The sequence below is a fragment of the Pseudopipra pipra genome, chromosome 1 (assembly GCF_036250125.1).
Source record: "Pseudopipra pipra isolate bDixPip1 chromosome 1, bDixPip1.hap1, whole genome shotgun sequence".
Lineage (NCBI taxonomy): Eukaryota > Metazoa > Chordata > Aves > Passeriformes > Pipridae > Pseudopipra > Pseudopipra pipra.
In genome coordinates, this window is record NC_087549.1 from 154,362,739 (window position 1) to 154,390,625 (window position 27,887).

Here is a 27,887-nt window from a genome sequence, read left to right on the forward strand (position 1 = left end):
TGGGAATTCAATCCATCCATTGTTCCATAATCATTTCTAACCACCTCAACATTTCCTTTGGAAAGGACTCTCAACAGCATTGGCCACCCCATTCCCAGCAGCACAAACTTCCAGTATTTATTGCCTTAATGTCCTGGAATATTCCCATTCCCACTCCATGCTCAGAAGGAGCTTCCCACAGACTAACAGGTCCCGGAGAAAATCCAGGATATCCCAAAACACATCCCATTAATCTACAGTGACCACACTGAATAACTGCTCCTTCTCCTTCCACTCTGATATCCCAACATCCAGGTGTGTTGGGAACACTCCAGAACGTCCAAAGCTTTACCCAACACTCAGCTCCTAAAGGTGCCCGAGGGAAAATTTTCCAGGCAAAAAACTCTTTGGGAATTCAACTCATCCATTGTTCCATAATCATTTCCAACCACCTCAACATGTCCTTTGGAAAGGACTGTCAACAGCATTGGCCACCCCATTCCCAGTAGCACAAACTTCCAATATTTATTGCCTTAAATGTCCTGGAATATTCCCATTCCCACTCCATGCTCAGAAGGAGCTTCCCACAGACCAACAGGTCCCGGAGAAAAATCCAGGATATCCCAAAACACATCCCATGAATGTGCATCTACAGTGACCACACTGAATAACTGCTCTTTCTTTTTCCACTCTGATATCCCAACATCCAGGTGTGTTGGGAACACTCCAGAATATCCATGGAATCACAGAATGATTTGGGATGGAAGGGATCTTAAAGATCTTCTAATCCAACCCCCTACTATGGGCAGGGACATTTTTGAGCAGAATTCCCAAGGATTAAGGAGCAGAAACTCCCGGCCATAAATGGATCCATATTCTTCAGGAATTGTCACTATCTCTTGGATATTACTTTGGAATAATAACTTGGGAAAATTATCTTCCTTAAAAATTTAAGGGGAGCCAAACTTCTGGTGGAACAACCCAAATCCATAGTTTTTGTCCTGGGAAATAATCACAGCACTTGTGGATGGGTCACATTTTCCTGGGAGCACGGGATGCTCTGGGATGACACATGAATCCCGCAGGGATTGCTCAGCGGGATCCGGAATCCCGGGAGGAAAACAAAGAGCTGCCACTTCCTTCTATCCCAACAATCCAAAACCTTTGGAATGGGAGATCAAACAGAACACACCTGGAGTGGCTTCTGCCCACACTTCCAGAGGTTTCTGGTTCCCGAGGGTTGGATTATCCCCCGGAACATCTCGATTCCTCGTTACAGTTGGACATCCCACAATTAATTTGGGAACACCCATCACGTCACGGGGATTTAATCACTCCCCAGCTCGTTATCTCCTCGGATGGATCACGGGATAATTTAGGGATTAATCCCAGAACACGAGCTCCGGGTGTTTGTAGGGAGTAGCTGGAAGTTGGATCCCTAAATCCCCACTTAGGCTGAGATTAATTCCACCTCTGAATTCCACACAAGGAACTCTTTGGGAATCCTAAAACCAACAAAACAGCCAAATCCTTTTCCAGGGATTCTTGGGAGAATTCCCACAGCACCCACTGAGATCTCTCATCATTAATATCCCTTAAAAACTCCACTTCCAGTGATATTTTGAATTAAGCACTCCAAATTCCATATTCCTGAGACAAGGACTAATCACAGATTGTTACATCCCACAAAACCCCTGGAATTTGGGTTCCAAACCTTATTTTCATGGCCTTTTTAAAACCTTATTTTCATTATTAATTGTAGAGATGAAATGGGGAAAAAAAAAAAAAAAGGCCATAAATTTACCAAGAAATTGGAGTTTAAAGTGAAAATTCCCAATAAATCCACACAGTCCTGGATTTTTATATATAATAAACCCTCTGTACTGGATTTATATATATATAAATATATATATATTTTTATTATATATCATATATATTATATATATTATATATATTATATATTATATAATATAATAATTATATATCATATATATTTAATATAATTATATATTATATATTATTTATATTTATATATTTATATATAAATTTATATATATTTATATATGTATAATTATATATCACATATATTACTACATTATAAATAATATAATATATTATATTATATATTCTATAATATATAATATAATAATTATATATATTATATATAATATAATATATATTATATTATATATATTCTATAATGTACAATATATTATATATAATATTTATATTTAGAGATATAAAATTTATATATATATTTATATATGCATGAATATATACAAAAATATATATATAATATAAATATATAAATCTATTGTACTGGGGGCAAAGAGAGGGAGAAAAAGCCCCCAGAAATTGGATTTAAATGAGATTCCAGCCAACAAAACAAAGTCTAGGAAATATTATTTATTTCTTTATCGTTTCCTACATAAAATTCCTAATTTGGAGATAATTTTCCAAGCAGAAAAACAAGGTTGTTCCTCCAACACAGGTTGGAGCAGAAGGATCTGATGGAAAGAATTTTGATTATTTTTATTATTTTATTATTTGATTTTCCAGGTCAAGGTTATTTTCTTCCTGTGGCAAATACGGGGGAAAAGGAAAATGCTTTTTAATAATCTTTAATGTCAAACTTTAATAAGCAGTCAAATAATAAAGGAATAAACTGTGGGATTCCAAAAACATCAGCAGTGGGACTCCAAAAAATCCAGGGAATGTTTTTGCCAGGATAATTGAAGAGGGAAATGTTCCTGTTATGGGTTTATAATTATTATAGTAATAATTTAGTCCTATAAATAACAAATAAATCAGGTTAAACAACCATTTGAGCAGTGAAATCAATGAGAGTTGAAGATAAATCATGTACAGGGTTTATTAACCAGGATCCATAAATTATAATTTATAAATTATATTTTAATATAATATATTAATATAATTGATATAATATACTTTTAATTTATAAATATACATATTTTATACACATAATATATTTTAGATTAAAACATTTTAATTTATAAGCATATAGATATTTTTAATTTTTTTAAATCATTTATAAATCCAAATTAAGTTTAACTTAATGGACAGGGCCTAGAGGTGAAATAAATACAGTAAAGATGATAAAAATTAACATTTTGTATCATTTTTCCTGTTTTCACTGGTTTTGGAAAATTTCAAATATCAGCACCCAGCTCACAACAACTCGTTGCCTTAATTCCATAATTATTTACATATATTATTTATAATATGTATATTATTCTATTTGATTATATTTATTATTTGATATTATTTTATATTCTGTTTTATGTATTTTATATGTTATATATAAAGTATAAATAGTGTATATATATTAATATGTCAGCATATATTATAAATAATGTATTATAAATATTATATTATAATAGATATTATAAATAATACATTATTTAGGATAAATATTATAATACTTTTACATTTATATAATGTGTTATAATATATATTATCAATATATATTATATATTACATTATTTTTAATATATACAATATATATTATATTAAAAGTATATAAATATGTAAGTAGATATAAACATACACAAACATAGTATAATTATTATTTTATATTGTATTATATTATATATTATATAGATTTAAAACATATATTATGAATACATATAATACATATTATATAAAAATAAAAATAAATATATATAAATGTATAAAAGTATATATTATTTACTATTTTATCTCATTTTATATTATATATTATACATTATAATATATATTATATTATAGCATAGTATAATATATAATATATGTAACATACTAATATAAATATGTATATAATATATATAATAGATATAATATTATATATATAATAAAATAATATATATCATATATATATTATTTTAGATTATTTTACATTATATATTAATAAATGTTCATAAGAGACATTATAAAAAAAAACAGGATCTTCCTAATCCATATCCCAACATCTTTCCCTGGATGTGCAGCCCTGGAATTCTCAGGGAGTTCATTTTCACATCCCAGCCCTACAAAACCACCCCCAGATCCTCAGCAAGACAACATTTTGCTCTCAAAACTCAAAAAATATTGATATTTAAAGCAGCTTCCCAACCTGTGCCATAAAACAGGATCATCCTAATCCATATCCCAAAATCCTACCTGGATGTGCAGCCATGGAATTCTCAGGGAGCCCATTTTCACACGCCAGGAGTTGTCCCAGCCCTACAAAACCCTCACCAAATTCTCAGCAAGACAATATTTTTCTCTCAAAAGTGTGAAAATATTGATATTTAATGCAGCCTCACACCTGAGGATCTTCCTAATCCATATCCCAAAGTCTTTCCCTGGATGTGCAGCCCTGGAATTTTCAGGGAGCCCATTTTCACATCCCAGGAGTTGCCCCAGCCCTACAAAACCCTCAGCAAGACAACATTTTTCTCTCAAAACTGGGAAAATATTGATATTTAAAGCAGCCTCCCAACCTGTGCCATAAAACAGGATCATCCTAATCCATATCCCAATGTCTTTCCCTGGATGTGCAGCCCTGGAATTCTCAGGGAGTCCATTTTCACACCCCAGCCCTACAAAACCACCCCCAGCTCCTCAGCAAGACAACATTTTGCTCTCAAAACTCAGAAAATATTGATATTTAATGCAGCCTCACACCTGAGGATCTTCCTAATCCATATCCCAAAGTCTTTCCCTGGATGTGCAGCCCTGGAATTCTCAGGAAGCCCATTTTCACACCCCAGGAGTTGCCCCAGCCCTACAAAACCCTCAGCAAGACAACATTTTGCTCTCAAAACTGAGAAAATATTGATATTTAAAGCAGCCTCCCAACCTGTGCCATAAAACAGGATCTTCCTAATCCATATCCCAAAATCCTACCTGGATGTGCAGCCCTGGAATTCTCAGGGAGCCCATTTTCACACCCCAGCCCTACAAAACCACCCCCAGCTCCTCAGCAAGACAACATTTTGCTCTCAAAACTCAGAAAATATTGATATTTAATGCAGCCTCACACCTGAGGATCTTCCTAATCCATATCCCAAAGTCTTTCCCTGGATGTGCAGCCCTGGAATTCTCAGGAAGCCCATTTTCACACCCCAGGAGTTGCCCCAGCCCTACAAAACCCTCAGCAAGACAACATTTTGCTCTCAAAACTGAGAAAATATTGATATTTAAAGCAGCCTCCCAACCTGTGCCATAAAACAGGATCTTCCCAATCCATATCCCAAAATCCTACCTGGATGTGCAGCCATGGAATTCTCAGGGAGCCTTTTGGGGCTGCTTTTTAAGGGCAGAATTTGTTCCCCGAGCGTTTCTTTCTCTTCAAATCCAAACCAGCTCCAAGTTGTCTCAAAAATGCCCCTGTTCCTGTTCCCAAAATCCCAAATCCATAAGGAACAGCGGATGGATATTTAAAAACTGAGGGAAAACAAGTGCTCTGAGTCCAGGAAAAGCAGAGCAGTCCCTGCCCGGGGGATTTATAGGTTTTCATTCCTCAGGTCTTGTGACTTTTGACTCACCTGAGACCTCACTCAGCTCCTAAAGGTGCCCGAGGGCAAATTTTCCAAGCAAAAAAACTTCTTTGGGAATTCAATCCATTCATTTTTCCAGCTTTCCCCCCCCCCTCCCCCCATATTTTCATTTTCATCAACATCACAACTGGATGTTTCTTTTTTCCTTTTCTTCTCTCTCTCTCTGAGAAGAAATTTAAACTTCAAGGGGTTTAAAAAGGCCACAAAAATAAGGTTTGGAACCCAAATTCCAGGGGTTTTGTGGGATATAACAAACTGTGATTAGTCCTTTTCTTGAGAATATGGAATTTGGAGTGTTTAATTCAAAATATCATTGGAGTTTTTAAGGGATAATAATGATGCAGCAAGTTGGGAGATCTCAGTGGGTGCTGTGGGAATTCCCCCAAGGATCCCTGGAAAAGGACTTGGCTGTTTTGTTGGCTTCAGGATTCCCAGAGAGTTCCTTGAGGGAGCAGATTGTGTGGAATTCAAAGGTGGAATCAGTGTCAAAGTGGGGATTTAGGGATCCACACTCTGGAAATCACAGATTTTTTTAACAAATAGTTTGACTTCTTGCCCCAAAAACCTGCAGTTCCTTCCACAGCTCCACTGGGAGCAGCACCTGGGATACTGGGAACAGGGAGCTGGGATTGGGAACAGGGAGCTGGGACTGGATTTCCTGCAGAGTCACCTCGATGTGGGAATTCTTTCCACGAGACTCAGCTGTGCTTCCATAAAAAGGAGGTGACTCACCTCGTGTGAGCTCCCCAATTAATTGGGAGTGTTACTAATTACCCCAGGAGCTGCTCCAAACACCAGGACAAGGAGCTGCCACCTTCCCTTTGCCAGGTTTCCACCAAAATTCCAGTCCTGGATGTTTCTCTCCTGCCCTTGGGAACAATCTGCACGACATTCCTACACATAATCCCGTATTTTATGGGGTTTGGGGGTTATTTTTATCTCCTGTTTTATCTGTTTTCTCTCCTCCCTCCTGGCTGCAGTTTTCCCAGGGTGGTTTATTCCCAATTTACCATCTGGGAAATGAGAAGTTTGAAGCTCCTGGGAGCCCAACAACCCTCAATAAAGATGTTCCCAAGGCCTAACAAGTGGTTCTTCCCTTTTTTTTTTTTTAACCAGGACACACTTCCAGGAGGTTTTTAACTCTGGGATTCTCCACAAGATGCTACAAGACACAAAGTGCTCAGAGGTGACTCCCATGTTTCCTCCCAGACTCCCTTCCCTCTCCTCCAGTGCCAATCCCAACCCTCTCCAGATATTTCTTCACCCCAAGCCAGAACTTCTCCATCCTGGAAAGGATTTCCAGCCCTTCCTTTTTCCCCCACTCCAAAGTCCTTCTCTTCCTCCTCATCCCAAACACAACACAGTCACCAGCTACAGCACAGAATTCCAGGATGGTTTGGGATGGGAGGGATCTTTAGGATGACCCAGTGCCACCCCCTGCCATGGGCAGGGACACCTTCCATTATCCCAGGTTGCTCCAACCTGGCCTTGGACACTTCCAGGGATCCAGAGGCAGCCACAGCTTCTCTGGGAAATCCATTCCAGTCCCTCCCCACCCTCCCAGCCAGGAATTTCTTCCCAACATCCCATCCCATCTATCCCTGTCCTCTGGCAGTTTGAAGCCATTCCCTGTGTCCTGTGCTCTTGTAAAAAGTCCCTCTCCGTGTTTCCTGAGGGCTCCCTTCAGGTCTTGGAAGGATCTTTCCCTGGACCCTTTTCCTAATACCAGAAAACAGCCCATTTTATCCCAATCCTACCAGATTTTTTTTTAATAAAATCTCAGCCTGGAGCCCATTTTTACATCCCAGGAGCCACCCCCACCCTACAAAACCTACCAGGGGAAGCTGTAGGTCAGTCACCCAAAGCCCTGTTGTCTCCTCCAGAACCCTCCATTCTCCTCATGGAATCCCAGAGGTGGGAAAAGCCCTCCAAGGTCACAGAGCCCACCCTGTGCCCGATGCCCACCTTGTCCCCCAGCCCAGAGCTCTGAGTGCCACATCCAGGCCTTCCTTGGGCACTTCCAGGGGTGGGCACTCCAAACCTCCCTGGGCAGCCCCTGCCAAGGCCTGACCACCCTTTTCTAGCAAAAAATTCCTGCTGATGTCCAACCTGACCCTCCCCTGGCACAGCTGGAGGCCGTTCCCTCTCCTCCTGTCCCTTGTTCCCTGGGAGCAGAGACTGATTCCACCCTTCTCCCCCCTCCTGTCAGGGAGTTGCAGAGCCAGAAGGTCCCCCCTGAGCCTCCTTTTCTCCAGGCTGAGCCCCCCCAGCTCCCTCAGCCCCTTCCCAGCTCCCTTCCCTTCCCTGCACACACTCCAGCCCCTCCATGGCTTGTCCCCAGGGCCCGGAACTGGACCCACAACTCCAGGTGGTGCCCCAGCAGTGCCAGCCCAGGGGGACAATCCCTGCCCTGCTCCAGATCCCACACTATTTGGGATCCAAGCCCGCTGCCCTTGGCTTTCTTGGCCACCTGGGCTCACGTCCAGCCTCTGTCACCAGCACCCCCAGGTTCTTTCCCAGCTTTCCAGCCCCTCTGCCCCAGCCTGGAGCATTCCAAGGGGTTGTTGTCACCCAGGACTTGGTCCTTTTGACCCTCACCCCGTTGGCTTTGGCCCATGGATCCCATGGATCCAGCCTGCCCAGATCCCTCTGTGGAGCCTTCCTGCCCTCCAGCAGATCCACATCCCACCCAACCTGGTGTTATATCCATGAGGGTGCCCTGGATCCCCCCACCCAGAGCAGTGACAGGGATATTAAACAGGACAGGGCTCCCCCTGAGCCCTGGGGACATCCCATCCATCCGTCCCCTGCCACAAATGTCCTCCCCAAATCCCTGCTCCTGCCTAAGCCAGACCCCCACCCCTTCCCTGCCTTCCCCCTCCTCCCCCCAGCCCCTGGCCAAGACCCTCAGCCCCAATTCGAGCCCCTCCAGGCCACAATTCCAGCCCCCCTCACTCCAATTTAGAGCCTCCCCAGTTCAAGTCTCCCCAGCCCCAATTCCAGCTCCTCCCCCAGCCCCAATTCCAGCTCCCCCCCAGCCCCAATTCCAGCTCCCCCCCAGCCCCAATTCCAGCTCCCCCCCAGCCCCAATTCCAGCTCCCCCTCAGCCCCAATTCCAGCTCCCCCCCAGCCCCAATTCCAGCTCCCCCTCAGCCCCAATTCCAGCTCCCCCCCAGCCCCAATTCCAGCTCCCCCTCAGCCCCAATTCCAGCTCCCCCCCAGCCCCAATTCCAGCTCCCCCCCAGCCCCAATTCCAGCTGCCCCCCAGGACACAATTCCATTCCCCCTCGGCCCCAATTTGAGCCCCTCCAGGCCACAATTCCATTCTCCCTCACCCCAATTTGGAGCCTCCCCAGTTCAAGTCCCCGTTGGCCCCCAGCCAGAGCCCCCCCGCCAGCCAAAATTCAAGCCCCCCACGCTCCAATTCGGAGCCCCTCGCCCATTTTAGGACCCCCCCGCCCCAATTTGGAGCCTCCCAGCCCCAATTCGACCCCCCCCCGCCCCAATTCGACCCCCCCCCGCCCCAATTCGACCCCCTCAGCCCCAATTCGACCCCCCCAGCCCCAATTCGACCCCCCCCGCCCCAATTCGACCCCCCCCGCCCCAATTCGACCCCCCCCGCCCCAATTCGACCCCCCCCAGCCCCAATTCGACCCCTCCCAGCCCCAATTCGACCCCTCCCAGCCCCAGTTCCAGCTCCCCCCAGCCCAAATTCCAGTCCCCCCAACCCCATTTCAGAGCCCCCCAGCCCCAATTCCAGACCCCACCCCCCAGCCGCAATCCGAGCTCCCCCCCAGGCCCCATTTCGAAGCCGCCCCGGTTCGAACCCCCCCCGGGTTCAAGCCCCAATTCGAGCCCCCCCGACCCGAACTCGGAGCCCTCCGGCGCAGTTCGAGTCCTCCCGGCCCCGGTTCGAACCCCCCCAGCCCCATTTCAAGTCCCTCCCTCCCATCCACCGCCCAAATTCGAGCCCCTCCAGCACTGATCGGAGGCCCCCCCAGCCCCAATTTAACCCCCCCAGCCCCAATTTAACCCCCCCCAGCCCCAATTTAACCCCCCCCAGCCCCAATTTAACCCCCCCCAGCCCCAATTTAACCCCCCCAGCCCCAATTTAACCCCCTCCAGCCCCAATTTAACCCCCTCCAGCCCCAATTTAACTACCCCCGCCCCAATTCCAGCTCCCCCCAGCCCAAATTCGAGTCCCCCCAACCCCACTTCAGAGTTCCCCAGCCCCAATTCCAACCCCCCCAGCCCCGGCCGGAGCCCCTCCGACCCCGGTTCGAATCCCCCCAACCCCACCTCCACCCCCAGCTCCAACCCGAGCTCCCCCCCAGCCCCATTCCGAAGCCGCCCCGGTTCGTGCCCCCCTCGGCCGCGGTGGGAGCCCCCCGGTCGGATCCCCCATCCCCGGTTCGAGCCCCCAGACCCCCCCGTTCCTTCCCCCCCTCCCCTCTCGCACCTCCCTCGGCGCGGCCCCGGCCCCGCTCCGCGCCTGCGCACACCGCGCGCTCCCATTGGCCGAGCCCCGCGCCGCTGCGCTCCCCTTTTCGCCTCCCCCCCCGCCCCGCCCGCCCCGCGCAGAGGTTCCGGCCGCGCCCGCCATCGCCCCGTCGCCGTCCCCGCTACCGCCGCCGCTCGCCCCGGAGGGATGTCCCGCGGGAGGTGCGGGTGAGTATCGCTCCCTCTGTGGGCTCCGAGCCTCGGCGGGAAGCGGGAGGGCGGGTGGAGCCGCAGCGCGATGTGAGGATGGGGTGTGCGACGCGCTGTGGTGTCCGGGTGCCCCCCCCCCCAGCTGGGAGGTCCGGGAAGGGGAATCCCGTCATGGAGGTCCTTTAATCTCTTGGAGCTGCGTGAGGGGGGAATTCCCTCCTGGAGGTCCCTTAATGCCACTGTGGTGTCCAGGTGTTCCCTTGAAATTCCCTCCTGGAGGTCCCTTAATCCCACTGAAGTATCCCCTTGGAGCTCTGGGAGGAGAAATCCCCTCAGGGAGGCTCCTTAATCCATTTTAGTGTTCCCTTGGGGCTCCATGAGGGGGGAATTCCCTCGTGGAGGTCCCTTAATCCCTCGGAGCGTTCCCTTGGAGCTCCGTGAGGGGGGAATACCCTCAAGGAGGCCCCTTAATCCCGCTGTGGTGTCCTGGTGTTCCCTTGGAATCCTCTTAGAGAGAACCCTTAATCCCACTGTCGTGTTCCCTTGGAGCTCTGGGAGGGAGTAATTTCTTCATGGAGGTCCTTTAATCCCTTGGAGTGTCCCCTTGGAGATCTGGGAGGGGAAAATTTACTCAAGGAAGTCCCTTAATCCCGCTGTGGTGTCCAGGTGTTCCCTTGGAAATCCCTCCTGGAGGTCCCTTAATCCCACTGTCCCTTGGAGCTCTGAGAGGGAATAATTTCTTCATGGAGGTCCTTTAATCCCTTGGAGTGTCCCCTTGGAGATCTGGGAGGGGAAAGCCCCTCATGGAGGCTCCTTAATCCATTTTAGGGTTCCCTTGGAGCTCCGTGAGGGGGAAATTCCCTCATGGAGGCCCCTTAATCCCACTGTGGTGTCCTGGTGTTCCCTTGGAATTCCCTCATGGAAAACACTTCATCCTGCTGTGGTGTCCTGGTGTTCCCTTGGAATCCCCTCATGGAGAACCCTTAATCCCACTGTTGTGTTCCCTTGGAGCCCCTTTATCCCCCCCTTCACCCTCAGTGTCTCCCAAATCCCAGCCCTGCATCCCATGTGGTTTATTTGCCCTCCTTTCCCCTCTGGGCTCAGTTTTCCCCCTTCCCTCCTTTTTATTCCTATTATTCCCTATTATCCCCCTTATTTTTAGGATGATTGCTGCCAGATCCTGAGGATCTGGGGAAGGGGAGAGGTGCCAGAGCTTGTATGTTCCAACAAAGGGATGATCCCACTACGATCACTTTCCCAAATATTTAGGGGGTTTCCTTCCCTCCATCCCTTCAATTAATGAATTTATCAGGAACATCCCACTGATTTTAATGTTTCTGCTGTTCCAGGAAGGAACCAGCCCTGGCAAGAAGGTGACAAGGGACAAGCAGCACCTTCACCATCCCCAGGGTGCCTCTTGCCAGCCATCCCCCCCCATCTGACCTCCACAAACTATGGAAGATCCCAATTATCCCGCCCTGCTGGGATGCTCCTGCACCACTCCCTGTTTTCCCTCTACTTTGCCGTGAGTTTTCCCAGCTTTAGAGACTCCAATCCCATTTTAAGCAGTTTATTTTTGCTGTGGGAGAACGAAATCTGCTTGGCTAAGCCAGGAATTGCATCCAGCCTTTCTTGGCCAAGCCAGGAATTGCATCCAGCCTTTCTTGGCTAAGCCAGGAATTGCATCCAGCCTTTCTTGGCCAAGCCAGGAATTGCATCCAGCCTTTCTTGGCTAAGCCAGGAATTCATCCAGCCTTTCTTGGCCAAGCCAGGACTTGCATCCAGCCTGCATGGACAGGGCAACCTTTGCCTGTTCCACTGCCTTTTTCCATGACTGCAGCCCCTCATCCCAGGCTGCTCCAGGCCTTCCCGGGGGTCACGTTGACTTCATTGAGAGAGTGGATTCCTTCACCTACTCGGATTTTTTCCGGGATTATTTGATTCCCAACCAGCCCTGTATTTTCTCAGCCAAGTTCACCGAGGACTGGGGCAGCAGGAGGACCTGGGTCACCCGGGATGGGAAGCCCAACTTTGAGCATCTGCTGCAGAAGTTTGGTGAGTCCTCCCTGACACACCTTTGACTTCAGCTGATTTTAGCAATGGGACCAGAAACAAAAGCAATTCTCCAGCCTTTTTATTTTTTTTTGTCCTAAATTACAATTAATTTTCTCCACCTTTTCTTTACTTTTCTCCACTTTTCTCTATTATTTTCTGTTATTTTTTCAGGTTTTTTCTCCACTTTTCCCCACTTTTTCTCCACTTTTCTCTATTATTTTCTACTATTTTTTCTTTTTTTTCTCCACCTTTTCTCCGCCTTTTTCCCACCTTTTCTCCACCTTTTCTCTGTTATTTTTTCTCCACTTTTCTCCACCTTTGTACACTTTTCTCTATTATTTTTTTCCACATTTTTTCCACATTTTTTCCACATTTTTTCCACATTTTTTCCACATTTTTCCACATTTTTTCCACATTTTTTCCACATTTTTTCCACATTTTTTCCACATTTTTTCCACATTTTTTCTCCACATTTTTTCTCCACATTTTTTCTCCACATTTTTTCTCCACATTTTTTCTCCACATTTTTTCTCCACATTTTTTCTCCACATTTTTTCTCCACATTTTTTCTCCACATTTTTTCTCCACATTTTTTCCACAATTTCTCTAATATTTTTTCTCCAAATTTTTATCCAAATTTTTCTCCATTTTCTCTATTTTTTCTATTATTTTTCTCCATTTTTCTCCATTTTCTCTATTTTTTCTATTATTTTTCTCCATTTTTCTCTATTATTTTTCTCCATCTTTCTCCATTTTTCTCTATTTTTCCTCCATCTTTTCTGTTTTCTTCACCTTTTCTCCACTTTTCTCTATTCTTCTCTATTATTTTTTCTCCACCTTTCTCCATTTTTCTCTATTTTTTCTCCATTTTTTTTGTTCTCATTTTTCTCTGTTTTTCTCCATTACTTTTCTCCAATTTTTCTCTAATATTTTTCTCCAATTTTTCTCCAAATTTTTCCAATTTTTCTCCATTTTTCTCTTTTTTCTCCATTATTCTCTATTATTCTCTATTATTTTCAATTTTTCTCCACTTTTCTCTGTTTTTCTGTTATTTTTCTCCCTTTTTCTCCGTTTTTCTCAATTTTTCTCCACTTTTCTCTATTATTTTTCTCTATTATTTTTCTCTATTTTTTCTCCTTTTTTTCTCCTTTTTTTTCTCCACTTTCCCTCTCTTTTTCCTTATTTAATTGATATTTTTCCTCTCCTTTTTTCTTATTATATGGATACATTCCCTCTCCTTTTTCCTTCATATATTGATACTTTTCCCCTCATTTCCCTTATTATATTGATACTTTTTCTCTCCTTATCTCACACTTATTATATTTAATAACTACAATATATTTAATCTTAACCACATAACTATTCTATTTATACTTTTCAAGATTTATTCACATTTTGGTTTGCAGATTCCAATCCCAAATTTAATTCCACAATAAAATTAATTAAAAAAAACCCCTTTTATAATTTAACCACCCCAATTTATTATTATTAACCAGAGGAACAGCCTGAAAATTCCCTCAGGAAAGGGGAAAAAGTTCTGTAGTCACAGTAAAATCTCTCTAAAATATTAATGGATTGAATAATTATAAATAATAACTAATATAATACCTATCTTTAATATAGGTAAATACATAGACATTGTATCATATGTAAAATTTCTATATAAAATAAATAATAAATATATAAAAGTGAACATGTACATTCCAAGTAATATAAACAATAATATTTCTACTCAATATAAAAATAATATTTGGAAATAATAGGCCTAATCTTTATAAAGAATGACTAATTAGAATAGTCATTAGTTAATTATTAACAAGTTAGTTAAGATATTTGTTATAGTTAATATATTTCTATTAAATTATATATTTATATTAGTTAATATACTTAAATAGTTAATGTGCCTTTAATAATATATATATTTTTATATATGTTTATGTATTATTTATATATTTTTATATATATTCATATATATTTATATATAACATATATGTAATATATTAAAATAATAACATATATATCTAAGTATAATGTATAAAAATGTTATATATAATTATATGTAAATATATATTTTATAGACATACATATTAATAATATATATAAAATACATATTTTACACACATATATAGTATATACAAACATATTTTAAATATACATACATATATAATAATAGACATAAATATATATTTTATAGAAATACTAATATAATAATATAAATAAATACATATTTTATAGACATACATATGTAATAATATACATAAATATGTATTTTATAGACATACTAATGTAATAATATACATAAATATGTATTTAATAGACATACATATGTAATAGTATATAAAATATATTTTATACATACTAATATTATAATATACATTAATATATATTTTATACACATACATATGTAGTAATATAAATAAATATATATTTTATAGACATACATATGTAATAATATACATTAATATATATTTTATACACATACATATGTAATAATATAAATAAATATATATTTTATAGACATATATATGTAATAATATATAAAATATATATTTTGTACATACTAATATAATAATATACATAAATATATATATTATATACATACATATGTGATAATATATAAAATATATATTTTATACATTCTAATAACAATATACATAAATACATATTTTATAGACATACATATATAATAACATATAAATATGTATTTTATAGACATACATATGTAATAATATATATAAAATATATATTTTATATGCATACATATATATCTATATAAATATAGATCTAAACCTATGCATATATAAATATTTAATAGCCTCACTACCCCACTTCTAGTGGAGTTTCAAAGGAAAATCCAGGTCATTTTAAATAAATAACAGGAAAAGTTGGGTCACGTTGGAGAAATAACTGGAAAATTCGGGTGGCATTAAATAAATAAATCCCAATTTGGGTCAGGTTTGCCTGGAATGCTGATCCTGGGATAGGGATTGTTCCTCCAGGTCTTTGGGGACCTTTGAAGGTCCCTGAGGGTGACGTGGTCCTTCTGCCCTGCCCTGGGGGTGGTTGTGTTCTCCAGGAGAAGCCGTGGAATAACAGGAAAAGTTGGGTCACATTCAAGAAATAACTGGAAAATTCAGATGGCATTAAATAAATCAATCCCGATTTTGGGTCACGTTTGCCTGGAACGCTGATCCTGGGATAGGGAGTTGTTGGGATAGGGATTGTTCCTCCAGGTCTTTGGGAACCACTGAAGGTGCAGGTCCCTGAGGGTGACCTGGTCCTTCTGCCCTGCCCTGAGGGGGGTTGTGTTCTCCAGGAGAAGCCGTGGTGCTCGTGGCCAAATAACAGGAAAATTAGGTCACATTCCAGAAATAACTGGAAAATTCAGGTGGCATTAAATAAATAAATCCCGATTTGGGTCACGTTTGCCTGGAATGCTGATCCTGGGATAGGGGTTGTTCCTCCAGGTCTTTGGGAACCTTTGAAGGTCTCTGAGGGTGACGTGGTCCTTCTGCCCTCTCCTGGGGGTGGTTGTGTTTTCCAGGCAAAGCTGTGGTGCCCGTCACCAAATAACAGGAAAAGTTGGGTCATGTTGGAGAAATAACTGGAAAATTTGGGTGGCATTAAATAAATCAATCCTGATTCGGGTCAGGTTTGCCTGGAATGCTGATCCTGGGATAGGGGTTGTTCCTCCAGGTCTTTGGGAACCTTTGAAGGTCTCTGAGGGTGACCTGGTCCTTCTGCCCTGCCCTGAGGGGGGTTGTGTTCTCCAGGAGAAGCTGTGGAATAACAGGAAAAGTTGGGTTACATTCAAGGAATAACTGGAAAATTCGGGTGGCATTAAATAAATCAATCCCAATTTTGGGTCATGTTTGCCTGGAATGCTGATCCTGGGATAGGGATTGTTCCTCCAGGTCTTTGGGAACCTTTGAAGGTCCCTGAGGGTGACCTGGTCCTTCTGCCCTCTCCTGGGGGTGGTTGTGTTCTCCAGGAGAAGCCGTGGTGCCCGTCACCAAATAACAGGAAAATTAGGTCACATTCCAGAAATAACTGGAAAATTCGGGTGGCATTAAATAAATCAATCCTGATTCGGGTCACGTTTGCCTGGAATGCTGATCCTGGGATAGGGATTGTTCCTCCAGGTCTTTGGGGACCTTTGAAGGTCCCTGAGGGTGATCTGGTCCTTCTGCCCTGCCCTGAGGGGGGTTGTGTTTTCCAGGAGAAGCCGTGGTGCCCGTCACCAAATAACAGGAAAATTAGGTCACATTCCAGAAATAACTGGAAAATTCAGGTGGCATTAAATAAATCAATCCCGATTCGGGTCACGTTTACCTGGAATGCTGATCCTGGGATAGGGGTTGTTCCTCCAGGTCTTTGGGAACCTTTGAAGGTGCAGGTCCCTGAGGGTGGTTGTGTTTTCCAGGAGAAGCCGTGGTGCCCATCACCAAATAACGGGAAAATTGGGTCACATTCCAGAAATAACTGGAAAATTCAGGTGGCATTAAAGAAATCAATCCTGATTCAGGTCACGTTTACCTGGAATACTGATAGGGATAGGGATTGTTCCTCCAGGTCTTTGGGAACCTTTGAAGGTCTCTGAGGGTGATCTGGTCCTTCTGCCCTGCCCTGGGGGTGGTTGTGTTCTCCAGGAGAAGCTGTGGAATAACAGGAAAATTGGGTCACATTCAAGAAATAACTGGAAAATTCGGGTGGCATTAAATAAATCAATCCCGATTTGGGTCACGTTTGCCTGGAATGCTGATCCTGGGATAGGGATTGTTCCTCCAGGTCTTTGGGTTGTCCCCAGAACCTTTGAAGGTGCAGGTCTCTGAGGGTGACCTGGTCCTTCTGCCCTCTCCTGAGGGTGGTTGTGTTTTCCAGGAGAAGCCGTGGTGCCCGTCACCAAATATCAGGAAAAGTTGGGTCACGTTGGAGAAATAACTGGAAAATTCAGGTGGCATTAAATAAATCAATCCTGATTTTGGGTCACATTTGCCTGGAATGCTGATCCTGGGATAGGGATTGTTCCTCCAGGTCTTTGGGAACCTTTGAAGGTCTCTGAGGGTGACCTGGTCCTTCTGCCCTGCCCTGAGGGGGGTTGTGTTCTCCAGGAGAAGCCGTGGAATAACAGGAAAAGTTGGGTCACATTCAAGGAATAACTGGAAAATTCGGGTGGCATTAAAGAAATCAATCCCGATTTTGGGTCATGTTTGCCTGGAATGCTGATCCTGGGGTAGGGGTTGTTCCTCCAGGTCTTTGGGTTGTCCCCAGAACCTCTGAAGGTGCAGGTCTCTGAGGGTGACCTGGTCCTTCTGCCCTCTCCTGGGGGTGGTTGTGTTTTCCAGGCAAAGCTGTGGTGCCCGTCACCAAATAACAGGAAAAGTTGGGTCACATTGGAGAAATAACTGGAAAATTTGGGTGGCATTAAATAAATCAATCCTGATTCGGGTCAGGTTTGTCTGGAATGCTGATCCTGGCATAGGGGTTGTTCCTCCAGGTCTTTGGGTTGTCCCCAGAACCTTTGGAGGTGCAGGTCCCTGAGGGTGACCTGGTCCTTCTGCCCTGCCCTGAGGGTGGTTGTGTTTTCCAGGAGAAGCCGTGGTGCCCGTCACCAAATAACAGGAAAAGTTGGGTCACATTCAAGGAATAACTGGAAAATTCAGGTGGCATTAAATAAATCAATCCCGATTTTGGGTCCTGTCTGCCTGGAATGCTGATCCTGGGATAGGGGTTGTTCCTCCAGGTCTTTGGGGACCTTTGAAGGTCTCTGAGGGTGATCTGGTCCTTCTGCCCTGCCCTGAGGGTCGTTGTGTTCTCCAGGAGAAGCCGTGGAATAACAGGAAAAGTTGGGTCACATTCCAGAAATAACTGGAAAATTCGGGTGGCATTAAATAAATCAATCCTGATTTTGGATCATGTTTGCCTGGAACGCTGATCCTGGGATAGGGAGTTGTTGGGATAGGGATTGTTCCTCCAGGTCTTTGGGAACCACTGAAGGTGCAGGTCCCTGAGGGTGACCTGGTCCTTCTGCCCTGCCCTGAGGGGGGTTGTGTTCTCCAGGAGAAGCCGTGGTGCCCGTCACCAAATAACAGGAAAAATTGGGTCATGTTGGAGAAATAACTGGAAAATTCGGGTGGCATTAAATAAATCAATCCTGATTCGGGTCAGGTTTACCTGGAATGCTGATAGGGATAGGGATTGTTCCTCCAGGTCTTTGGGAACCTTTGAAGGTCTCTGAGGGTGATCTGGTCCTTCTGCCCTGCCCTGGGGGTGGTTGTGTTCTCCAGGAGAAGCCGTGGAATAACAGGAAAAGTTGGGTCACATTCAAGAAATAACTGGAAAATTCAGATGGCATTAAATAAATCAATCCCGATTTTGGGTCACGTTTGCCTGGAATGCTGATCCTGGGATAGGGAGTTGTTGGGATAGGGATTGTTCCTCCAGGTCTTTGGGAACCACTGAAGGTGCAGGTCCCTGAGGGTGACCTGGTCCTTCTGCCCTGCCCTGAGGGGGGTTGTGTTCTCCAGGAGAAGCCGTGGTGCTCGTGGCCAAATAACAGGAAAATTAGGTCACATTCCAGAAATAACTGGAAAATTCAGGTGGCATTAAATAAATAAATCCCGATTTGGGTCACGTTTGCCTGGAATGCTGATCCTGGGATAGGGGTTGTTCCTCCAGGTCTTTGGGAACCTTTGAAGGTCTCTGAGGGTGACGTGGTCCTTCTGCCCTCTCCTGGGGGTGGTTGTGTTTTCCAGGCAAAGCTGTGGTGCCCGTCACCAAATAACAGGAAAAGTTGGGTCATGTTGGAGAAATAACTGGAAAATTTGGGTGGCATTAAATAAATCAATCCTGATTCGGGTCACATTTGCCTGGAATGCTGATAGGGATAGGGATTGTTCCTCCAGGTCTTTGGGAACCTTTGAAGGTCTCTGAGGGTGATCTGGTCCTTCTGCCCTCTCCTGGGGGTGGTTGTGTTTTCCAGGCAAAGCTGTGGTGCCCGTCACCAAATAACAGGAAAAGTTGGGTCATGTTGGAGAAATAACTGGAAAATTCGGGTGGCATTAAAGAAATAAATCCCGATTTGGGTCACGGTTGCCTGGAATGCTGATCCTGGCATAGGGGTTGTTCCTCCAGGTCTTTGGGAACCTTTGAAGGTCTCAAAGGGTGATCTGGTCCTTCTGCCCTGCCCTGAGGGTGGTTGTGTTCTCCAGGAGAAGCCGTGGAATAACAGGAAAAGTTGGGTCACATTCAAGAAATAACTGGAAAATTCGGGTGGCATTAAATAAATCAATCCCGATTTTGGGTCATGTTTGCCTGGAATGCTGATCCTGGGATAGGGATTGTTCCTCCAGGTCTTTGGGAACCTTTGAAGGTGCAGGTCCCCGAGGGTGGTTGTGTTTTCCAGGAGAAGCCGTGGTGCCCGTCACCAAATAACAGGAAAATTAGGTCACATTCCAGAAATAACTGGAAAATTCGGGTGGCATTAAATAAATCAATCCTGATTTTGGGTCACATTTGCCTGGAATGCTGATCCTGGGATAGGGGTTGTTCCTCCAGGTCTTTGGGAACCTTTGAAGGTCTCTGAGGGTGATGTGGTCCTTCTGCCCTCTCCTGGGGGTGGTTGTGTTTTCCAGGCAAAGCTGTGGTGCCCGTCACCAAATAACAGGAAAAGTTGGGTCATGTTGGAGAAATAACTGGAAAATTCGGGTGGCATTAAATAAATCAATCCTGATTCGGGTCACGTTTGCCTGGAATGCTGATCCTGGGGTAGGGATTGTTCCTCCAGGTCTTTGGGAACCTTTGAAGGTCCCTGAGGGTGACCTGGTCCTTCTGCCCTGCCCTGAGGGTGGTTGTGTTTTCCAGGCGAGGCCGTGGTGCCCGTGGCCAACTGTGACGTGAAGGAATACAATTCCAACCCCAAGGAGCAGCTGCCCTTCAAGGACTACGTGAAGTACTGGCAGGAATACATCCGGAACGGCTACCGCTCCTCCCGGGGCTGCCTCTACCTCAAGGACTGGCACCTCAGCAGGTGGGAGCTCTGCAGTGCCCTCAGTGCTCCTGAGGCTCAGGGATTTGGGATTCTCTTGGGATTGTTCCTGAGGGAACTGGTTGTGGCCTTCCAGGAGCTGGAGGAGCTCCAAGAAAGATGGAGAGAGACTCCACACAACGGCCTGGAGGGACAGGACACAGGGAATGGCTTCCCATTGCCAGAGGGCAGGGATAGGTGGGATAGTGGGAAGGAATTCTTGGCTAGGGGAGCTGGGGGGGTTCCCCTGGAGAAGAGAAGGCTCCAGGGAGAGCTGAGAGCCCCTGGCAGGGCCTAAGGGGCTCCAGGAGAGCTGGAGAGGGACTGGGGACAAGGGATGGAGGGACAGGACACAGGGAATGGCTTAAAGCTGAAAGAGGATAAATTTAGATGGGATATTGGAAAAAAATTCCTGGCTGTGAGGGTGGGGAGGCCCCAGAATGGATTTCCCAGAGAAGCTGTGGCTGCCCCTGGATCCCTGGAAGTGTCCAAGACCAGGTTGGAGCAACCCAGGCTGGTGGGAGGTGTCCCTGCCCACGGCAGGGGATGGAATGAGATGATCTTTAAGTTCCCTTCCAACTCAAACCCTTGTAGAATTCCATGACTCCATGAACGTGATCCCACATGGATCCATGGCTGGGGATGGTCATCCAGTGCCTCAAGGGGCTCCAGGAGGGCTGGAGAGGGACTGGGGACAAGGACATGGAGTGATGGGATGTAGAGAATGGCTTCCCACTGCCAGAGGGCAGGGATAGATGGGATATTGGGCAGGAATTCCTGGCTGGGAGGGTGGGGAGGCCCTGGGACAGGTTGCCCAGAGAAGCTGTGGCTGCTCCTGGATCCCTGGAAGTGTCCAAGGCCAGGTTGGAGCAACCTGGGATAATGGAAGGCGTCCCTGCCCATGGCAGGGGAGTAGAACAAGATGATCTTTAAGCTCCCTTCCAACTCAGCCCATTCCATGATTCTTAATCCAGGATGATCAGTCTTTGGATCTGGATTTTGGACATAAGGGAGAGGCAGCAATGCCACATATTCCTGAGCCCCCTTTCCAACCCTTTCCCTTTCCCAGGGCTTTCCCAGAGCAGGATGTTTACACGACTCCCGTGTACTTCTCCTCCGACTGGCTCAACGAGTACTGGGATGCTGTGGCTGTGGATGATTATAGGTTTGTCTACATGGGACCCAAGGGCTCATGGTAAGGAAATGGCCTCTCTGTCATCCTTAGACACCCATTTTGAAGGTTAATATTCCAGGGAATTATCACGTTATCCTTTGGGATATCCCCACGCTGCAGAGTCCAGGGTTCTGCCTGGATCCGTCCAGCCTCGTCTCTGTTTGTGAGCTGAACTCCTGCATCAGCCACAGGAAAAGCCCTGAATTGTGCACCCCAAACCCAGGTTATTTAAGGATTTGGAGCAGGAATTCCCTTGGGATCATCAGCCACTTGTGATTTGCAGGGTCAGCAGAAGCCTCGTGGAGGCACCGATGACTCAGATGTTCTGCAGGGGAAAATTCCAGCCCGGAATTAATGACAGTTATTTGCAGTTCCCATCCCAGAATATCCCACAGAATATCCCACAAATGGAGGGATTGGACAGACAAACACTGGATTTGACAGGAAACACTCGACACTAAGGAGATAGAGATAAAACTGTAGAGAAAATGACTTAAACCAGCCAAAATTCCAGGAAGAAAAGGGCTCAGTGTCCCAGATTCTTGGTGTTTTCAGGATTTACATTAAAGTGTTTCGGCTCTGCCTTTCCTTAAACCTCTGTTTTTCCCTCAGGACTCAGATGTTCTGCAGGTGAAAATTCCAACCTGGGCTCAGTTATTAAGTGGCATTTGCAGTTCCCATCCCAGAATATCCCACAAATGGAGGGATTGGAGAGACAAACACTGGATTTGACAGGAAACACTCAACACTGTGGAGATACAGATAAAACTGCAGACAGAGAAAACAACTTAAACCACCCAAAATTCCAGGAAGAAAAGGGCTCAGTGTCCCAGATTCTTGGTGTTTTTAGGATTTACATTAAAGTGTTTCGGCTCTGCCTTCACTCCAACCTCTGTTTTTCCCTCAGGACACCGTTCCATGCCGACGTGTTCCGCTCCTACAGCTGGTCAGCAAACATCTGTGGCAGGAAGAAGTGGCTGCTGTATCCAGCAGGACAGGAGGAATTCCTGAAGGACAGACACGGCAACCTACCCTTCGACGTGACTGCCCCCAGCCTGCAGGACAGGAGGCTGTACCCTCGCTACAGCCAAAGCCAACCCCCCGTGGAGATCGTGCAGGAAGCAGGAGAGATTGTCTTCATTCCCAGTGGATGGCACCACCAGGTTTACAACCTGGTGAGACCCCTTGGCACCATCCTGCTCATCAGGCAGCAGATTAACGGGATGAGGTTCCACCAGGCCAAGGGGCCGGGTCCTGCCCTTGGGCCACAACAACCCCTGGCAGCTCCAGGCTGGGCCAGAGGGGCTGGAGAGCAGCCAGGCAGGAAGGGAGCTGGGAGTGGGGATGGACAGGGAGCTGAACAGGAGCCAGAGTGTGCCCAGGGGGACAAGAGGGCCAATGGATCCTGGCCTGGCTCAGGAACAGGGTGGCCAACAGGGCCAGGGAAGGGATTCTGCCCCTGGACTCAGCGCTGGGGAGGCCACCCCTGGAGTGCTGGGTCCAGTTCTGGGCCCTCAGCTCAGGAAGGACATGGAGGGGCTGGAGCAGGTGCAGGGAAGAGCAACAAGGCTGGGGAAGGGACTGGAGCACAAGTGCTGTGAGGAGAGGCTGAGGGAGCTGGGGGGGCTCAGCCTGGAGAAGAGGAGGCTCAGGGGAGACCTCCTCACTCTCTGCAACTCCCTGACAGGAGGGGGGAGCCGGGGGGGGGTTGGTCTCTTTTCCCAGGCAACCATCAGCAAGACAAGAGGGCTGGGTCTGCAGCTGTGCCAGGGGAGGGTTAGGTTGGACATTAGGAAGAATTTCTTTGCAGAGAGGGTGCTCAGCCATTGGAATGGGCTGCCCAGGGAAGTGGGGGATTCTCCATCCCTGGAGGTGTTTAAGGGACAGACTGGATGTGGCATCAGTGCCATGGGCTGGGAACCACAGCGGGGTTGGATCAAGGGTTGGACTGGATGATCTCAGAGGTCCCTTCCAACCCAGCTGATTCCATGATTCTCTGATTTATTCCCTCAGGAGGACACCATCTCCATCAACCACAACTGGGTGAATGGCTGCAACGTGGCCATCATGTGGTGCTTCCTGCAGGATGAACTGGCTGCTGTCCAGAGGGAGATCAACCAGTGGAAGGATCCTATGGATGATTGGCACCTCCAGTGCCAGGTACAACAGGGATCTCACTCTCCAAAGGGATCAGATATTCCAGGGATTTATTGTGTCACTTATTAGCACTCTGAGACACAGAATTCCTTCCCTTCCTACCTGGAATTTACATGTTTCCTAAAGAATTAGGGCCTGGTGGCAGCTTGATTTTGCAGGAAGTCAAAATATTCCCTTAATAAGCTTGGGAATGGCTTGTGCCAGAGGATATTTGGTATGTCCAGGTTGGGATGTTGTTTGGAAAGCAAATGTTTCAACTGCTCTCCTTCAACTTCTCCTTTCAAGACTATTCCTGGGAGAGCTGGGGGGGGGTTCACCTGGAGAAGAGACGGATCCAGGGAGACTCCAGAGCCACTTCCAGGGCCTAAAGGGGCTCCAGGAGAGCTGGAGAGTGACTGGGGACAAGGGATGGAGGCACAGGACACAGGGAATGGCTTTAAGCTGAAAGAGGATAAATTTAGATGGGATATTGGGAAGGAATTGTTGGCTGTGAGGGTGGGGAGGGACTGGGATGGATTTCCCAGAGAAGCTGTGGCTGCCCCTGGATCCCTGGAAGTGTCCAAGGCCAGGTTGGAGCAACCTGGGACAGTGGAAGGAGTCCCTGCCCATGGCAGGAGTGGGCCTTCCAACTCAAAATATCCTGGAATTCTATGAAACAGTGAATTTAAAACAAGGATAATTTAGGGGAATTTTCTCTGTCTGCAAATTGATGCTTTAAGAGCCCATATTTCTGCTGAGCAGGGCTGTACCTTGAGTGCTCTCCTGGCTCTGGCTGGGAAAGAATTCCTTCCTTCCCTCCCAAAATCTTTGCCATGAAAGAAATGCAAAGCTTATTTCTGGAGGCTGTTCCTGGATGGATTTCCTCCAGAACTCCTTGGAAAACCCAGCAATTCAGTCCTGATTAAAATCAGGCCGTTGCTTTTGGGGCCGGTGACACTTCAAACACAGATCACCAAAAAGGATTAAATATAATCATTTATGATCCCATATAATTATTACCTTGATAAAATCTGATTTTTGGAATTTTGACTGGAAAGCTGGGGCTGCCCCTGGATCCCTGGAAGTGTCCAAGGCCAGGCTGGAGCAGCCTGGGATAGTGGGAGATGGGTAGGGCTGGGACTGGATGATCCTTAAGGTCCCTTCCAACTCAAACCATCCTGGAATTCTCTGAAACACAATGATTTATGATTCCATACAATTATAACATGGTTTGGTGATGTTTTTCCCTGGAAATTTCAGTGTGATTTCCATTTCAACCCCTCCCCGATTTCAGCTGATCATGAAGTCCTGCACGGGCATCGACTACAAGGAGTTCTACAACTTCCTCAAAGTCATTGCAGAGAACAGGATTTCTGTCTTGGAAAAGGGCCTGGATGAGGAGGCCTTGGCCAAGAACACTTCCAAAGCTGCCATTTCCACCCTGGGAATGCTCCACGCCGTGTTCGACCTCAAGAGGACGGTGAAGGTCCTGACGTCGCTGAGCGCCAACGAGGATTTCAAGAAGCTGGATCTGACCTCCCTGTCCCCCCCTCCTGAGGCTTTGCTGCACCACCTCAAAGCTGCCATAGATACAGCCCTGCTCTGACTTCCCATTCCCTTGGTTCTCTGGGAAAACCAACCTTTCCCAAAGGCTTTGGAGAAGGTTCCTCCTCCCCCCGGTCACCGGCTGAAGCACAAAGAGCTTCCCTGCGTTCATTTGGGAGTCACTGGATGGAGGAGGGGAAAAAACTATCCCAGATCAAGGAAAAACCCCCCAGATCTTGGCAGGGTTTTCTTCCCAGTCAGGGAAGGGGGACAGAAGTTCCCTGTGGATAACCAAATTCCCTGTGCTTCCAAGAGCAAAGCTGCACTCAAAGCTCTGCTTTGTCTCCTCACAGCTCCATGATTTGAAGGCTTCCAGGTGCAGCTCAGCTTATCTTTTCCTTCTTTTTTTTTTTTTTTAGGGAATTTGAGCTAGTTTGCTTCCTTGGAAGCCTGAGCTGGAGCCTGGAAGTGCTGGCTCTCCTTGTGTCCTCCAAAGCTGGAATTCTCAGGTGGAATCAGCCCTCCAGGATTAAATTTAACATCCTAATTAAGACACTGGAGCCCTGATTGCAATTAGAGCACTATTAATTAAGCATGTGACCCCCCCCACACCCCCCTTTTCCCCAAGCTGAAAAGGAGGAATTGGGATGCACTCCCACATTCCCACCCCCAATTCCAAGGCACAGCAGGGATTTCTCTGATCAGGGAAGTCAGCCAGGAACCTCCTCTCAGCTGCTCCACTGTGGTGGGCACACACCAACCAAGCCCTTTGCATGGTTCCAACAGCACAATTCCCAACTGGAATGCCCCAATATTCCCAGGGAAACCTCCCTCTTGCTCTTCCAGAGAAGCACAAATGGCTGCACACTGTTACCACTTTAGGGCTCACTTGAATTCTTGCTCAAGAACTTCCTCAATTTTTTTTTCCCCCCAAGGAAAAGCAGCTACAAACTGTATTTTTAGGAAGTGCAACAGCAGAAACCCGGAGTAGGCTGAGAATTCCCTCGTTTTCTAGAGAATTCCCTGGGTTTGTACTCGCATGCACTTTTTGCATGTCCTTTTTCTAGTAGAAAACAAAAAAAAAATCTGCATTTTCGAGTAGCAAGTGGTACCTGGAATGAAAAACTCCTCACCCAGAGCATGGAAAAAACGTGGAGAAAACAGCATTTTCTTTTTTTATTTTGGATCAAACCATCCCAGTGCTCCAACCTTCTGGCAGGAGGTTGGAAAAGCCCCAGTTTTAAGCAGCTCCACAATTCCAATTTCACAGCTGGTCCTTGGGGCTCTTTCCATTCTCCAAAACTCCAGCTGGAGTTTTCCTCCTTTTTAACGAGGAAAGGGACATTTCCTAAAGGTGAGGGACAAAGATTCCCAGCTGCCAATCCTGGTTTTTGGGAGGAAAAGCACGTTTTTGGGCCTTGCATTCCTGCATGTTGTGACTCTGGTGGTTAAAACCACCTAAAAATGAGATTTATGGATGCAGATCTGGCACTGCCAATCCCTTCATTCCCAAGAATGAGCACTAAAAACCAACGAATCCAAGCAAATTCCCAAATGCTTGAAGGCAGCAAAGAGATTGGGATAAGGAGGAGAGGCAAGCCTGGAATCTCCCTTCAAATTTCCAACCAGCTTTATTTAAATACATCCAGTAGGAGACTCATCCCAATATATTAATTCTTGTAATCAGTGTTATTATTTATTAAAGCATCAATCCATGTGAGAAACAGGAGCCAAGAGCTTGTGTTTTGCCTGGATAGTTCATTAATTACCTGGACAATTAATTCAAAGTCAGACTTTAAAAAATAATTTAAAAAAAAAAAGCAGGTTAAAATCTGTGTCAAAACCTCTCCAAATGCACCTCACACAGGTGTGGGAGGGACAAAAAATCCCAAATATCCCTTTGATTTTCCAAAGGAAGGCTCAATCCCAACCTGATTTTGGGTCTGGGGGGGTCTGTCAGCACAAATTTCCTTGGAAAAGCAGCAGGAAAAACAAGTGTTTGCATGTTTTCTCTTCCCAGGAGTTGGGATTTCTCCCCCCAGACCAACATTCCTTTTCTTCCAAGCCCACAGGAAATCCCTGCAGAATTCCAGAGCAGCAGGAGCAGATCCAAGGTGCGGGTGTGACATTCCCTGAGGCTTCAATAAATCCACATCTTTTACTCTCCTAAACCACGGGAATTGGGGAATAGCAGCTTCCAAATGCCATGGACAGGTCCTGAGTTTAGCCCAGGGAGGAAGAGGAGTGGAGAAACCCCCTCTGCCTTCCAGGAATGGATTTTTTAGGAATGTGGGGGTGACCTCTCCAACCAGAAATGGTCCCACCCGAATTCCTGTGCTTTCTCTCCAATAAACTCTTCTTTCTGTCCGTTCACCAGAGCAGGGAAAGGAGCTCCCTGGGATTTGCAGGACAAGGAAAACGAAACCCCAGGGCCAAAAGAAACCTTTTCCACTCGGGAAGAGATTCCCAACCACCAGCTGAGGTTGGACAGAGAAGGGTTTTATCCATCAGCACCCCCGTGTGTGCTTTAGGAGCAGGGTTATTCCAAGGAAACCTGCAGCTGATCCAAGAATTCTTCCCTTTGAAAGGCAGCCAGAGCAGCAGGGACACGAGGGATTCCTCATCCAGCAGGAAAGTGCAGCGGGAAGGACATTCCCTTGGGATCCTGGGGCTCAGGAGCTGGGGGGCAGGGGGCAGTTCTCCCTCGGGTGGAGCCTCATCCTCTGGATGTGCTCGTAGCACGACTGGGAAGGAGCAGAACAAGGGAGTGAGGAGAAAGTTG

General features: G+C 45.8%; 3 protein-coding genes across 15 annotated transcripts in view; 1 reads left to right on the forward strand and 2 right to left on the reverse strand.

Moving 5' to 3' along the window:
• Nucleotides 1-27,887, reverse strand: part of SNAP47 (synaptosome associated protein 47) — a 280,665-nt gene that overhangs the window by 19,114 nt on the left and 233,664 nt on the right. Inside the window, exon 1 of one of the 10 annotated variants that reach the window (XM_064639945.1) lies at nt 9,979-10,065. The exons of 1 other annotated variant lie outside the window; for it this stretch is intronic. Coding sequence is in view for 4 of the 9 variants with exons in the window: in XM_064639897.1 (XP_064495967.1) it covers nt 1,172-1,292 (121 nt within the window). In the remaining 5 variants the exon portion in view is untranslated. 8 more of the 10 variants (XM_064639910.1, XM_064639930.1, XM_064639925.1 and 5 more) reach the window with 8 other exon arrangements.
• Nucleotides 10,067-26,829, forward strand: JMJD4 (jumonji domain containing 4). 4 transcript variants are annotated; one of them, XM_064639962.1, is made up of 8 exons: nt 10,067-10,187; nt 11,519-11,892; nt 11,956-12,224; nt 20,088-20,253; nt 21,320-21,445; nt 22,332-22,599; nt 23,438-23,584; nt 24,855-26,829. In XM_064639962.1, exons 3-8 carry the CDS (start codon nt 11,960-11,962, stop codon nt 25,164-25,166), a joined length of 1,284 nt encoding a protein of 427 aa, XP_064496032.1. In that variant the 5' UTR covers nt 10,067-10,187; nt 11,519-11,892; nt 11,956-11,959; the 3' UTR covers nt 25,167-26,829. The 4 variants fall into 4 exon arrangements, with proteins under 4 accessions (XP_064496032.1, XP_064496049.1, XP_064496024.1 ...); XM_064639979.1 differs by having other exon boundaries at nt 11,519-11,860; XM_064639954.1 differs by lacking the exon at nt 10,067-10,187 and adding an exon at nt 10,310-10,421 and having other exon boundaries at nt 11,519-12,224.
• The window catches only part of ALS2CL (ALS2 C-terminal like), a 62,214-nt gene continuing 60,584 nt past the window's right edge, over nt 26,258-27,887 (reverse strand). Inside the window, 1 exon segment of the mRNA XM_064639885.1 lies at nt 26,258-27,849. Within this exon segment, the coding sequence (XP_064495955.1) occupies nt 27,778-27,849 (72 nt within the window). The 3' untranslated portion in view covers nt 26,258-27,777.

What these genes read in the sequence shown, in the direction of transcription:
- JMJD4 (XM_064639962.1), top strand. Translation starts at nt 11,960, where the DNA reads ATGGACAGGGCAACCTTTGCCTGTTCCACTGCCTTTTTCCATGACTGC. An exon ending in ACCACCAGGTTTACAACCTG is followed by an intron (nt 22,600 to 23,437) that starts GTGAGACCCCTT and finishes TTATTCCCTCAG; the next exon opens with GAGGACACCATCTCCATCAA. An exon ending in ATTGGCACCTCCAGTGCCAG is followed by an intron (nt 23,585 to 24,854) that starts GTACAACAGGGA and finishes CCCCGATTTCAG; the next exon opens with CTGATCATGAAGTCCTGCAC.